The following is a 15,848-nucleotide window of genomic DNA, read 5'->3' as shown; positions in this document are numbered from 1 at the left end:
GTATGCGATTTATGTTCCGGGGTAGGTGGCCCATGTTTTAGTATCAAAATGGGTAGTGCCTATCCCAAACCATCATAAAAACGAAGTTCAACCTCTCAAACCACTCAGGCCACTCCCAGGGGCCACGCCCATCACAAAATAGCTGAAATCCTGGTCAAATCCCATACAAATTCAGACTGAGAATCTTTACCCCCGTATGCAATTTATGTCCAGGGTAGGTGGCCCATATTTGGTATAAAAATGGGTACAACCTATCCCAAACCATCATAAAAACCAAGTTTCAACCTCTCAAAACCCACTCACGCCACTCCCAGGGGCCAAGCCCATCACAAAATAGCTGAAATCATGGTCAAATCCCATACAAATTCAGACTGAGAATCTCTCCGTATGCGATCTCTGTTCCGGGGTAGGTGGCCCATGTTTTAGTATAAAAATGGGTACTGACTATCCCAAACCATCATAAAAACCAAATTTCGACCTCTCAAACCACTCAGGCACTCCCAGGGGCCGCGCCCATCCCAAAAATAGCTGAAATCCAGGTCAAATCCCATACAAATCCAGACTGAGAATCTTTAGCCCCGTATGCAGATTCAAGTTCTGATAGGTGGCCCATGTTTTAGTATAAAAATGGGTACTGCCTATCCCAAACCATCATAAAAATCAAGTTTCGACCTCCCAACCCACTCAGGCCACTCCAGGGGCCACGCCCATCCCAAAATAGCTGAAATCCAGGTCAAATCAAGATTGAAAATCTTTACCCCCGTATGCGATTTATGTTCCGGGGAAGGTGGCCCATGTTTTAGTATAAAAATGGGTACTGCCTATCCCAAACAATCATAAAAACCAAGTTTCGACCTCTCAAACCACTCAGGCCACTCCCAGGGGGCCACGCCCATCCCAAAATAGCTGAAATCCAGGTCAAATCCCATACAATCCAGACTGAGAATCTTTACCCCCGTATGCGATTTATGTTCCGGGTAGGTGGCCCATGTTTTAGTGTAAAAATGGGTACTACCTATCCCAACACCAACATAAAAACCAAGTTTCGACCTCTCAAACCACTCAGGCCACTTCCAGGGGCCACGCCTAACCCAGAAAAGCTACAGGGGTTGGGGCAAAACTAACGTTACATATGTTGGGTCTCACACCACCACCGTGTTTCATATTATGGACCTGTAACTTTGCAGATGGCATGCTGTAACTACTCATTCGAGGATTCCGTCGCCAATGTTGAAAATTTGAATATTTAGACTACGGCCTATGTCCATATAATATTAAATCACCTATATTGTTCTTTCCAGACATACTAGACGCCCATTTTATTTCAGATTACTGTAGATATTAAATTGTTGCATCTGATCTGAAAAATTGAGGTCAATCGGAGTTGAAATGACGCATTGAATGTATCTCGTTAACAAAAATTGATTGGGTGATTATGTGATAGGACACCTTGATTTGGTTCCCTTGCAATTTAACGGGGCCATCTAATCAACTGAACAGGTAATACAATCACCTGATCACACGTAATGAATAAACTCGTTATGCAGTTATGCTTCGTATCTCGGACATCTGAGAAGCTACAACTCTCATTTTTCAGATCGAACGTAATTTGAATGGCCAAATACAATCCTATAAAATTGGCTCGATCTGATTATCAAAACTATTTAAAAAAATGCGATAATGGAACCTTCATTCGAAAAAATGAACATGAATATTCTTTGATTTAACATATTCCTCGAATGATTATAGTAATCATACCAAAAAAGAATACCCAACTGAAATTCCCCTACAGGTAAAATCTCATTCTTTGAATTTTGACCTAATTTCAGCTATTTTGATAGCTACCTCGGGAGTGGCCTAGTGAGTTAATCGAAAATGTTTTTATGATGTTTGGGATAAATGCACTTACCCATTTTATACAAATCATCCACCTATACCCATCAAATCCATACGGTAAAATTCTCAGTCGATTGTAAGATTTGTCTGGATTTCAAGATTTGGATGGGCTGTCCCCTTTCCTATTGGTTATCGAAACTTATTTTTATGAGGGTTATACATACCCATTTTTAAACTAATACAATGCCACCTACCCCAACATAATTCGCATACTAAAATTCAATCTTGATTTACCAATTCACTATTTGATAACTTTCCCCTAGTGCCTATGTTCGAGAGGTCAAAACGTCCGTGTTAATTTGATATCAATCCCTTTTTATATACTAAAACATGGGCCAACCCTACCCGGAACATAATCGAATACGGGTAAAGATTTCAATCTTGATTTTATACCAATTTAGCTATTTTGATGGCTTTGGCCCCTGACCGATGTGGGATCGAAACTATTTTTAATGATTTTTTGTATATCACTTACCCATTTTTATACTAAAACATGCCACCTACCCCAACATTATCGCATACGGGTAAAATTCGCAGTCTGGATTGTAAATTTACTTTTTTCAGCTATTTTGGATGCGTCCCATATGCCTATTGTGTGGATTCTAACTTGTTTTTTATGAGTTTGATAGCATACCCTTTTGTATACAAAACAAGGGCACCTACCCCACATAAAGCGCATTACCGGGACAGATTTCAATCTTGATTTTACTAGTTCACTAATTTTTATAACGGGCCCTAGTGCCTAATGTCAGATCAAAACGTCGTTTTATATTTTGGGATAGTCAATACCCATTTTAACCTAAACATGGGCCGACCTACCCCAACATAAATCGCATACGGGGTAAAAATTTTCATTCTATTTTACCTGATTTCAGCTATTTTATGCTTGCCCTGATGGCCTAGTGTGGAGCAAAACTTGATTTTTATAGGGTTGGGATAGCAGTACCAGTTTCATACTAAAACATACACCTACCCCAACATAAATCGCTACGTAAAATTCTCATCTGATTTTATATTTGACCAGATTTCAGCTATTTTGGATGGTTTGTGGCCCCTGGAAGTGCCCTGAGTGTTTGAAAGTCAAACTTGTTTTATATGTTTTGGAGAGTCATACCCTTTTAAACTAAAACATGCCCACCTACCCTCGAACTAAATCCATACGGAAAATTCTCTCGATTTGTATGATTTGACCTGGATTTCACTATTTTGATGCTGCCCCTAATGCCTATGTTTGCAGTCAAACTTTTTTATATGTTTGAATACATAACATTTTTAAACTATAACATCCACCTACCCAACATAAATCGCATACGGGGTAAAATTCTCAGTCCTGGATTTGTTATATTGTACCCCAGGATTTCAGCTAAATTGGGATGGGCTGGCCCCTGGAGTGGCCTATGTTGATCAAACTTATTTTTAGATGTTGATTGCAGTAACCCATTTGTATCGAAAACATGGCCACCTACCCCCGAACATAAATCGCATACGGGGTAAAGATCTCATCTGATTTGTATAGATTTTGACCTGGATTCACTATTTTGTTTTCCCCTGGATCGCCTAGAAGTTAGAAGTCGAAACTTGTTTTTATGAGTTTGGGAGAGCAGACCCATTTTATACAAAACATGGGCCACCTACCCTAACATAAATCCATACGTAAAATTTTCAATCGGATTTTTTTCCAGAATTTCAGCTATTTTGGATGCGTGGCCCCTGGATGCCTGATTGGTGGAGTCAAAACGTATTTAGATGTTTGATAGCATACCCATTTTTTATACTAAAACATGGCCACCTACCCAACATAAATCGCATACGGGTAACAGATTTTCCATCTTGAATTTTACCATATTTCACTATTTGATGCTGCCCTATGCCTATGTTTAGGTCGAAACTTGATTTTTATGATTTGATACATACCATTTCATACTAAAACATGCCACCTACCCGAACTAAATCGCATACGGGGTAAAAATCTCAGTCCATTGGGTATATTTACCTTGGATTTCAGCTATTTGATGGCTCCCCTGATTTTTGGGGCCTGAGTTTTTGCGAATCAAACATGTTTTTATGAGTTTTGATACTAAACCCATTTTAACTTAAACAGGGCCCCTACCCCCGAACATTAATCAGCATACAGTAAAGATTCCACATCGATTGTAATTTTGACCAATTTTCACTATTTTGGAGGTTGCCCCGGATGCCTAGTTTTAAAAGGCAAACGTGTTTTTTATATGGGTTGGATATCAGACCATTTTATACTAAAACATGGCCACCATCCCTGGAACATAAATCGCATACGGGAAAATCTCAGTCTGGATTTGTAAAGAGTTGACCTTCCACAGCTATTTTGATGGAGTGGCCCCTAGGAGTGGCCTAGTGTTTCGTTCATATTATTTGTATATGTTTGGGATAGCAGTAACCAGTTGTATACTAAAACATGGCCACCTACCCCAACATAAATAGCATACGGTACAGATTCTAAGTCTGATTTAGGGATTTTACCAGATTTCAGCTATTTTTGAGGCTCCCCTAGTCCTAGTGTTGAAGGTCAAACTTGATTTTATGATGTTTGGGATATGCATACCCATTTTTTTATACCTAAAACATGCCACCTACCCCGGATCATAATTCGCATTCGGGGAAAAGATTCTCATCTGATTTGTATAGAATTTGACCCTGATTTCACTAATTTTGATTGCCCCTGGGATCGCCTATAGTTTAGATCAAACTTGTTTTATGATGTTTGGAATAAGCATACCCCATTTTTATACTAAAACATGGCCTCTTACCCCGAACTAAATCGCATACGTAATGATTTTCAATCTTGATTTTTTTTTTCCAGATTTCACTATTTATGCTGCCCCTGATCCTATGGTTGGAGTCGAGACTTGATTTATGAATGTTTGATAGCAAGTAACCCTTTTTTATACTAAACAGCCCACCTACCCGCGGAACATAAATCCATACGGTAAAGATTTTCAATCTTGATTTTAACCCAAAATTTCAGCTATTGGATGCTCCCCTGGAGGCCTGAGTATAGTCACTTATTTTATATTTATACATACCCATTTTTATACTAAAACAATACACCTACCCCGAACATATACGCAACGGGTAACGATTTTAAAATCTTGATTTTACCAATTTTCACTATTTTATGGCTGCCCCTGGGATGGCCTAGTGGTTGGAGTCGAAACTTATTTTATGTTTGTGATAGCAGTACCCATTTTTCATACTGAAACAGCCACCTACCCGAACATAATCGCATACGTAAAATTCCTCATCTGATTTTATGATTTGACCAGATTTTCAGCTATTTGGATGGCTGCCCCTATGCCTATTTTAATCAAACTTGTTTTTAATGTTTGATAGCTTACCCAGTTTAATCTTAAACATGCCACCACCCCGAACTTAAATCGCATACGGGTAAAATTTCTCATCTATTTGTAGATTACCTATTTCACTATTTGGATGCTGCCCCTAGATCCCTATTTTGCGAGTCGAACTTGTTTTTATAATGGTTTGGGATAGCATAACCATTTTATACTATAACATCCACCTACCCCACATAAATCGCATACGTAAAATTTCTCATCAATTTGTATATTTTCCAATTTCTTATTTTATGCTGGCCCCTAGTCCTATGTTGAGTCAAAATTGATTTTTATTATTTTATATCAGACCCATTTTTAACTAAACAGGCCACCTACCCCGACAAAACCATACGAAAGATTCTCAGTCTGATTTGTAAGATTTACCATTTTTCCCTATTTTGGATGGTGCCCCTGATCGCCTGAGTAGTTTGAGAGGTAAATCTTTTTTTTAATTTTGGATACAGTAACCCATTTTTATAACAAACATGCCACCGACCCCAACTTAAATCTCATACGAAAATTTCAATCTTAATTTTGTCCAATTCACTATGTTGGATCGTCCCCTGATCCGAGTTTGACGAAACCTTGTTTTATGATTTTGGGATAGCATACCCATTTTTATACTTAAACTGCCACCTACCCCGAACATAAATCGTATACTAAAGTAGTTTCTATCTGATTTACCAGATTCACTATTTTGGATGCGTGCATCTTGATGCCCTAGGGTTCGAAACTTGATTTTTATATGGTTGTTACAGACCCATGTCCATACAAAACACCATCCGACCCCGGAACATAATTCGCTTACTTATATCACAGTCTTATTTGTATATTGACCTGATTTCAGCTATTTTGGGATGGCGTGGCCTAGTACTAGTTTCGAGTCAAACTTTGGTTTTAATTGTTTGGAGAGCAGTACCCATTTTTATACTTAATCATGCCACCTACCCCAACATTAATCGCAACAGGTAAAATTCTCATCTGGATTTGTATGGATTTGACCAGATTTCAACTATTTTGGATTTGTAGCCCCTGATGGCCTGAGTGTTAAGTCGTAACTTGTTTGATGAAAAAAAAAGGGTTTGGATGGGGGGAGCCAACCCATTTTATACTAAAACTGACCACCTACCCTGAACATTAAATCGAATACGGTAAAGATTCCTCATCTGGATTTGTAAAAAAAAAATGATTACCTGATTTCAGCTATTTTGGGATGGCTGGCCCCTAGGATCCTAATTTGCAGTCGAACTTATTGTTTATGATGGTTTATTCCAGTAACCATTTTTTATACTAAAACATCCACCTACCCCAACAATAAATCGCAACGGGGTAAAGATTCTCAGCCCAAATTGTATTATTTTACCAGATTTTCAGCTATTTTGTGAAGGCTGCCCCTGGAGTGACCCCCCCCCTGATGGTGGAGTCAAACTTGATTTTTAATTTGATACAGTACCCATTTTTATACTAAAACCCACCGACCCCAACTAAATCGCATACGGTAAAATTTCTCATCTATTTGTAGAGATTTGACCTAATTTCAGCTATTTTGATGGTTGCCCTGATCCCTAGTAGTTTGAAGAAACTTGGTTTTTATGATGTTTGGATAACAGTACCCATTTTTATACTAAAACACCACCTACCCCAACAAATCCTACGGTAAAATTTCAATCCATGATTTTTCCAGATTTCAGCTATTTTGATGGCTCCCTAGGCCTATGAGTCGAAACTTGATTTTATGGTTGTTATACATCCCATTTTATACTAAAACAGCCACCTACCCCAACATAAATCGCATACGGTATATTTTCCAAATCTAGTATACCTATTCAGCTATTGATGGCTGGCCCCCTGGATGCCTATTGAGTCAAACTTATTTTATGATGTTTAGGATAGGCATAACCATTTTTATACTAAAACATGGGCACCTACCCCGAACATAAATCGCATACGGGGTAAAGATTTCAATTCTTGATTTTACCAATTTCCAGCTATTGATGCTCCCTGATGTCCGGATGGTTTGGGAGGTCAAACTGATTTTATGATATAATTGATAGCAACCCATTTCATACAAAACACCACCTAACCCAACATAAATCGAATACGGTAAAATGCTCATCTGGATTTAATGATTTGACTGGAATTCCACTATTATGGATGGGCTGGCCCCTGTGAGTGGCCTAGTGTTGGCATCAACTTGTTTTTATATGTTTTGAGTGGCATAAACATTTTTATCTAAAACATCCACCTAACCTCAACATTATCCATACAGTAAAGATTCTCATCTGATTTTATGTTTGAAAAATCACTATTTTGAGGGGCCCCTGGATGCCTGAGTGGTTGAGATCGAAACTTGTTTTTATATGTTGGATAGGCAGTACCCATTTTTATACTAATACATGCCAACACCCCAACATAAATCGCATACGGGGTAAAGATTTCTCATCTATTTATGATTGCCTGATTTCGCTATTTTGGATGCTGCCCCTAGATCCTAGTTCGAGTCGAACTTGTTTTATGATGTTTGGAAGCAACCCATTTTTTATACTAATACATGGGCCTCTATCCCGGAACATAATCCATACTAAAATTCTCATCTGGATTTGGAATGATTTTTACCAGATTCAGCTATTGGTTCTCCCTGAGTGCCTAGTGTTAGGTCCGAAACTTGATTTTTAGATGTTTGGATATGCATACCCATTTTTATACAAAAACATGCCACCTACACCGAACATAAAGCGCATACGGTAAGAGTCGCATTGATTTGTATGATTTGACCTGATTTCACTATTTTTGATGGTGTGGCCCTATCGCCTAGATTTGAAGTCAACTGTTTTTATATGTTTGATAGCAGTACCCATTTTTTACTAAACATGCCACCTACCCCGAAAATAATCGCATACGGTAAAAGATTTCATCTTATTTACCAGATTTTCAGCTATTTTTGGATGGGCGTTCCCCTGGAGTGGCCTAAGTGTTGGGATCGAAACTGATTTTTATGATGGTTGGAATAGGCAGTACCCATTTTCATACTAAAACATGGCCACCTACCCCGAACATAAATCGCATACGGGGTAAAGATTCTCAGTCTGGATTTGTATGGGATTTGACCTGGATTTCAGCTATTTTGGGATGGCGTGGCCCCTGGAGTGGCACTAGTGGTTTGCGAGGTCGAAACTTGGTTTTATGATGGTTGGGATAGGCAGTACCCATTTTTTTATACCTTTAAAACATGGCCACCTACCCCGAACATAAATCGCATACAGGGTAAAGATTCTCAGTTGGATTTGTATGGGATTTGACCAGGTTTCAGCTATTGTGGATGGTTGGGTGGCCCTGGGAGTGGCCTGAGTGGTTTGAGAGGTCGAAACGTGTTTTTTATGATGGTTTGGGATAGGCAGTACCCATTTTTATACTAAAACATGGGCCACCTACCCTGGAACATAAATCGCATACGGGGGTAAAGATTCTCAGTCTGGATTTGTATGGGATTTGACCTGGATTTCAGCTATTTTGGGATGGGCGTGGCCCCTAGGAGTGGCCTGAGTGGTTTGCGAGGTCGAAACTTGATTTTTATGATGGTTTGGGATAGGCAGTAACCATTTTTATACTAAAACATGGGCCACCTACCCCGGAACATAAATCGCATACGGGGGTAAAGGATTCTCAGTCTGGATTTGTATAGGATTTGACCTGGATTTCAGCTATTTTGGGATGGTTGTGGCCCCTGGGAGTGGCCTGAGTGGTTGAGAGGTCGAAACGTGGTTTTATGATGGTTTGGGATAGGCAGTACCCATTTTTATACTAAAACATGGGCCACCTACCCTGGAACATAAATCGCATACGGGGGTAAAGATTCTCAGTCTGGATTTGTATGGATTTGACCTGGATTTCAGCTATTTTGGGATGGGCGTGGGCCCCTAGGAGTGGCCTGAGTGGTTTGCGAGGTCGAAACTTGATTTTTATGATGGTTTGGGATAGGCAGTAACCATTTTTATACTAAAACATGGGCCACCTACCCCGGAACATAAATCGCATACGGGGGTAAAGATTCTCAGTCTGGATTTGTATAGGATTTGACCTGGATTTCAGCTATTTTGGGATGGGTGTGGCCCCTGGGATCGGCCTGAGTAGTTTGAGAGGTCGAAACTTGGTTTTTATGATGGTTTGGGATAAGCAGTACCCATTTTTATACTAAAACATGGGCCACTTACCCCGGAACATAAATCGCATACGGGGGTAAAGATTTTCAATCTTGATTTTTTCCAGGATTTCAGCTATTTTGGGATGGGCGTGGCCCCTGGGAGTGGCCTGAGTGGGTTGGGAGGTCGAAACTTGATTTTTATGATGGTTTGGGATAGGCAGTACCCATTTTTATACTAAAACATGGGCCACCTACCCCGGAACATAAATCGCATACGGGGGTAAAGATTTTCAATCTTGATTTTACCAGGATTTCAGCTATTTTGGGATGGGCGTGGCCCCTGGGAGTGGCCTGAGTGGGTTGGGAGGTCGAAACTTGATTTTTATGATGGTTTGGGACAGGTACTAACTATTTAAAACCCTAAACCTGTTCCAAATACCCCGGAACACAAATCGCATACAGGGGTGAAATCGCATACAAATCGCATACACAAATCAAGGAAACGTGCTCTCAAGTCCCCTCGCGCAACATTAAACATACTTGTTTTACCTGACAAATGATGCACGTTTAAATATTTTTGAAATCGCGCGTTCCAATAATGCTTCTCGCTAGATCGGCGAAGAATTGACATCGTCAATTAACAAGTTAGGTAACATTTCACTTTTCGAGCGCGAAATGCAACATGTATCTCAGCGCGCGCCTGATACTGTCTCCAAGATGTATAATATTAACCCCGGGCTTCGAACTCTGCGAAGTAGCGCGTGCCGGATTTGGGATAAGTCCACAATATTAATGGCAAATCTGAAGCCGGTCTTGTGTCTGAAATGGCAACGTCAACTATCTTTCAAAATCTACCGCCACCGGGAGCGTTTCAAGACCCTGGTTTACCTTGTCTTACACCGTCTACCTCTAATTGTGCCCGGACAAATTGAAACAGGAATTTTAATAATTGATAACCAGTTAAGCCGTAGCAAAGATATTCAAATAACATAATATTAATACGATTGACAGCATAAAAAATTCAACCATTATAAATATGCCACTGCACCATGATTATGGTGGGATTGATTGTCGATTAACATGTAACATATTTTTATTGAAATTAGTATATTGGAGTTGAACATCGATGTAATAGAGGGAAATACAAATCGAAAAAAAAAGTATGTAGAAATATCAAATAAATATTGAAATTTGAAAACAATTTTAAAAGATCCATGCAAGCTAAATTCTAAATAAACATAAAAAGATCTACAAATATTGGCTGTAACACTACGTTGTACGTAAAAATGTTAAAAATCAGTCTCTCTTGGTCACTGCTCAATTAGCTAATTGATTAATTACATAATCATTATCCACTGCACATGAGGCAGTTCTCTTTGTTTGCCAGGGAGCATGCTTCAATCGCTTCTTTCTCTAACTCTGCTCTACTCTTTTGCTGCAGGACTTTCTGGGGGAAAAGATTGTAAAGCAACCCGAACCAAGCAAACATGACACGTGAAAATGTTTGTCAGTCAGTCTGTCAGTGTGTTTGTCAGTGTGTTTGTCAGTCAACTTCGTCATTACATCACTACCATCTTCAAGTTATACTGCGTAAAATCAGTATCTGTAATCTGTATTGTCTCTGTCTGAGTTTAACCAAGTTGGAAATTGTGATTTTGAGGGGCGCTGTTATTCATGTTGTTCTGGTTGGCTGGAAGTGGGAACATAGCCTGTTGATCATATGTGCCAGGATGTTGATTATCTGGGACAGAACTTTGGGAGTTTAGATAATTGTGAGGAAACTGCTGAGGGTGTATGATCGGCTCGTTCAAACTAGGCTGATAATGTTCAACTTGTTGACTGTTGAAAACATGTTGATTGGCGGCATGTTGAGGCAGAACGTAGTTCTCCGGCAAGGCCCTGATTTGAGATAACTTATTGCTGTCATTATAATTGTCGGCATATGTGTCTGTATGTTTGTCTGTTGATTTGTCATGTGATACCTTATCACTGTCTTCCTCCTGACAGGATAAGACATATAAACTCCAGCTCAGTTTGAACAATAAACACATTCTGTAGTAGTTGTACAGTAATACTGAGGTAATGGGACTACTACGGACCCTCTACCGGCCAAACCTTGTTAACAAAGCCGCAGTCAAGGTTCGGTGAACGGTAGTTAAAAGCGCTTAAGGGACATAAGTCAAAGTGGTAAAGCAACATCATGTAGTGGGCATCTTGAGTAGTCCCATTACCTTAGTATTGTACAACTACTACAGAAGTAATCCCGATAACACTCGACCTCTGCCTGATCCAGAGGATGTCACCATTTTACCTTCACACAGACATCGAACGCTGTAAGAAGATGACGATCAGACCTCGTTAATAAACACAACCATACAAATATTATTCTCCACGTTTCAACAAACCTTCTCCTTCTCCTCAGTTTTCGGAACTGCGTTTTCCTTTCTCAGTCCCTTGAGTTCCTTAATCTTAGTCTGATCCACAGTGAACTGGATAGCGTTAACTGCCGCTCTGGTCCTCAAGTAGTACATTCCAGTCTTCAATCCTGAGTATGTATAATGAATAATGTATAATGTATAGTGTATAATCCTCAATTAGTACATTCCAGTCTTCAATCCTGTGAAAATTACCCCTATATTAGACCCATTACCTTGATAATATGAGCATACTTCCCCGCTATTTAATAATAATATCAGCTCTATTATGTATAATGTATACTGTATACTGTATACTGTATACTGTATACTGTATAATGTTCACTACTGCGATATTAAAGTAGGATAATCACGCACCTCTCTTCCAAGCGTGGAAGTGCATACTGGTAATCTTACGAGGTTGAGGGTCAGCCATGAACAGGTTGAGGGACTGGCTCTGACAGATATAGGGACCTGGGAGGGGGTAACAATATTATTATAAATAAGACGAATCGAACAGAAACAAAAACCATACCAATGCAAATGGTAGGAAATATAGTAAATATAACCCGATGGGCCATGTTATGAAGTTACCTCTATCAGCAGCCATGTCGATATAATGTATAATGTATAATGTATAATGTATAATGTATAATGTATAATGTACCTCTATCAGCAGCCATGTCGATAATGCACTTCTGAGATAGTTCCCAGCTGGTTTTGTAAAGAGCTTTTATTTCATCAGGGATACCTTCTATCCTGAAACATTGCATATTAATTACCATTTAACTTATTACATATTAGTGATTTAAACATTATAAATCATACTTTCATCTACACTTCAAGGAATCAGAACCTTTAGAAATCCAATAATTACAATTAATTACTTAATTACTTGGTAATTAGTAATTACAAGACTTTGGTAGTTACTAAACTTGGTCTCAATGGTATATGTTACCTCTGAATAGACCCGTTATCTGCTATCATCTGTTGTTTGATGTCACTATCCCACACTCCTAAATCAGTGAGATCACGTAACAAATGCTGGTTTATCACCTGAAATATGTGAGTAATGTACAGTGTACACATAACTCTACCGGTACGTGCAAATCTTGGCAAACCGCCAAAAAATCAGAAACGTTCTTCGTCTAAGATGAATCATCTAATTAGGAGAAAGACTGTGAAGCGTAACCAGCAAAGTAATCTTAAACTAGGAACTAGTAGTGTAACTATGGTAACTAGTAGTGTAACTATGGTAACTAGTAAACCTGGAACTCTCCACTCAGTACCCTCCGGAGGTAGATGTTGCTGGTGTAAGGTTCTATAGCCTCGTTGTTTCCCAGAATCTGTGCTGTGCTGGCGGTTGGCATGGGAGCCAGCAACAATGAGTTCCTTATACCAGTTCTGATAAAAAGATTACATTTAATGTAGGGGGGGGGGGGGGGGGGTCAAGTTATAAGGGCAGTTAATCAAACTATAGTGTGCAAAATAAAGTTATATAAGTTATATTGAAAGTTATACAAATTATCTAAGTTATATAAGTTATATAAGTAATATAAGTTATATAAGTTATATAAGTTATATAAGTTATATAAGTTATATAAGTTATATAAGTTGACTGACCTCTTGATCTGTTTCTTAAGAGCTGCCCAGTCCCAGAGATCAGTTGGTGTAACTCCCCACATGTCGAACTGAAGATCTCCTTTACTAACTGGACTGCCTGGAATTAATTATGTAATTATGGTAATTAGCTCTCAATTATGTAATTAGCTCTAATTTCTATAAGAATAACTACTATTACTAATAATAACGGATGAATTATTTTGTATAAAACTAACCTTCGTATGTCTCGTAAGGTCCAAGTTTTTCAGCTAGTTCTGAACTAGCCTCCAAGGCACCGTAGTAGATAGTCTCAAATATCTTAATGTTTAGCTTTTTAGCAGAGTCACTGTCAAATGGGTACCTCATCAGAATGAAGGCATCGGCTAGACCCTGAGACAGTTTAACAATACAATAAGTTGTATAGTCAAAATAGAAGAATGAATACGGAGATCGAGAATGTGGTTCGAGGTTAAATCATGCACTCCTGAAACAAAGTCCCTAAATAGTCCCTAAAACAACGTCCCTAAATAGTCCCTAAATAGTCCCTAAAGCTAGCTTGGGCTTTTGACGGCAGGAGTATCACCGAGAACATTTATTAAAACGAGAAAATAAAAATAATGTGAATTAAAAAACGGGAGCAGACTTCGATTAGGATATAGAAAATGTTCACACTTATCACACTTATCGCATTAACTTTGTAAACTGATTTCTGATACATCTTACTAAAATGTTGATATTATTCTCGATAATACGTTTAATTAACGTTTAATCCGTTTAATACGTCTGCCGTCAAAGACTACTAACTTCAAGTTGCAACTGACCTGAACTCCAATTCCAATAGGTCTGTGTCTCATGTTGGACTTCCTGGCTTGCTCCAGCGGGTAGTAGGACACTTCGATTACTTTGTTTAGGTTCCTCGTCACCACCTAAAGGATATATTATACATTATATATACATTATACATTATACACCACCTACATATACATTATACATTATACACCACCTACATAATACATTATACATTATACATTATACACCACCTACAGGATATTTCATGTAAAAATTGATAGATATTGAAACGTTTGGCTACTTTTCCACCTATGTTTGGCAACACTTTCTTTTAGAGTGATTTATTGAAGATGTAGGATGAATAATAATGTTCTTTAGGTACCTAATAAGCTAATAGTTGATCTAAGTAACCGATCAATGAATGAGATCTTACTAATTCTAGGGACCAGACCCGAAGTCGGCAGTAACAACGCCGAACTAAGGACAGTAAAACAAAACCACTCCATTTTTAATCTGTTCTTATCATTTGAATCGAATATTCATAATTCAGTTCGTAACTATTTTGCAGACAAATTCGTAATTGTTCAATTTCTGTTCAGGGTCGACCACCCTTTATTCTATCAACATTTTGAATATAACCGACATAGCAATTCAATCGGTTTTATATTATCAATTAAATTATATTAAAATATAATTCTATTAATTAAGGAACTCAAGAATGTCTGCCGGCGTATAATTAAGTATGTGATCATTAGAATGTTGGGAGATGGACAGATCATTTCTTTCTGTTGTCGTCTAACATCTACATTCTACACTGTGTTTATACGTTATGTTTTGCAGCAATTCGTTATCCTTTGACATTCCACGGCGCTAAAGATTTTGAGTTGAGCAAGTTTTATGCTTACCACGTCCTCAGCCATCTTAAATAAAGCACGTCAACCGTGCAAAACTTTTACTGTGCAACATATTATATCAACTAGTAGGAACCCGTATAACCCAAAAATGGTGTCAAGACTCAAGAGACTAAAATAATTATTACCTATTTAATTCGCGTTTTTGACACCACTTGGGGGTCCAAAATTTGGGCTCTAAAACTCCTATTTCTTGGCCAATTTTTTATTTTTCCATGCTGATTTGGAGGCCATTAAAACATTTGACCCAGTCAAAAAAGTTTCAGTTGTATATCTTTTACGGTTTTTGTGGAAAGTCGCGTTAAAGTTGATGCCGTGGTGTCAGTAAAATGGTACGGAAGATTAATAATCAAATTTATTTTTAGATCCCTTGCGTCAGCAACTTTACGCATCGCTATTATATACCTTACAAGACATATTTATGTTCGAAATACTTCCGGTTACCCTTAATAAATTAGATAATAACTCAGTTTATGATAGCTTGTCATTATACTCACGGGCACGTTCAGAAAAAATGGTCATTATCCAACTAGTTCCATGACCTTCTTCAATATTGTCTGCTTTAGTAAAATATCTTGTCTTGTCAAAAAATTCAAATCATTAAATTAAAATCAATAAAACCCGCACCCTTTTCTTAAATTTACCCCCCCCCAAATTTAAAATAAAAAACCCCCCCCCCCCCCCCTTTTTTAACTATTTTTTTCAAAAATTTTTTTTTTTTTCA

The 15,848-nt window shown here is 38.4% G+C and overlaps 1 protein-coding gene across 1 annotated transcript in view; it reads right to left on the bottom strand.

The window, feature by feature from the left end:
• Positions 1 to 10,352: 10,352 nt before the first annotated feature.
• The window catches only part of LOC134818051 (ribonucleoside-diphosphate reductase large subunit-like), a 9,854-nt gene continuing 4,358 nt past the window's right edge, over positions 10,353 to 15,848 (bottom strand). Inside the window, exons 6-14 of the mRNA XM_063827460.1 lie at positions 14,246 to 14,350; positions 13,661 to 13,814; positions 13,446 to 13,542; positions 13,091 to 13,226; positions 12,781 to 12,878; positions 12,490 to 12,581; positions 12,201 to 12,296; positions 11,814 to 11,953; positions 10,353 to 10,855 (exon numbers count right to left, since the gene is read on the bottom strand). Of these exons, the coding sequence (XP_063683530.1) occupies positions 10,757 to 10,855; positions 11,814 to 11,953; positions 12,201 to 12,296; positions 12,490 to 12,581; positions 12,781 to 12,878; positions 13,091 to 13,226; positions 13,446 to 13,542; positions 13,661 to 13,814; positions 14,246 to 14,350 (1,017 nt within the window). The 3' untranslated portion in view covers positions 10,353 to 10,756. The remainder of the gene's footprint in view (positions 10,856 to 11,813; positions 11,954 to 12,200; positions 12,297 to 12,489; positions 12,582 to 12,780; positions 12,879 to 13,090; positions 13,227 to 13,445; positions 13,543 to 13,660; positions 13,815 to 14,245; positions 14,351 to 15,848) is intronic.

Source organism: Bolinopsis microptera, chromosome 7, assembly GCF_026151205.1.
Source record: "Bolinopsis microptera isolate Bmic1 chromosome 7, MBARI_Bmic_1.0, whole genome shotgun sequence".
Taxonomy (NCBI): domain Eukaryota; kingdom Metazoa; phylum Ctenophora; class Tentaculata; order Lobata; family Bolinopsidae; genus Bolinopsis; species Bolinopsis microptera.
Note: the sequence above shows the minus strand (reverse complement) of the source record. Positions and strands in the feature narration are given on the sequence as shown.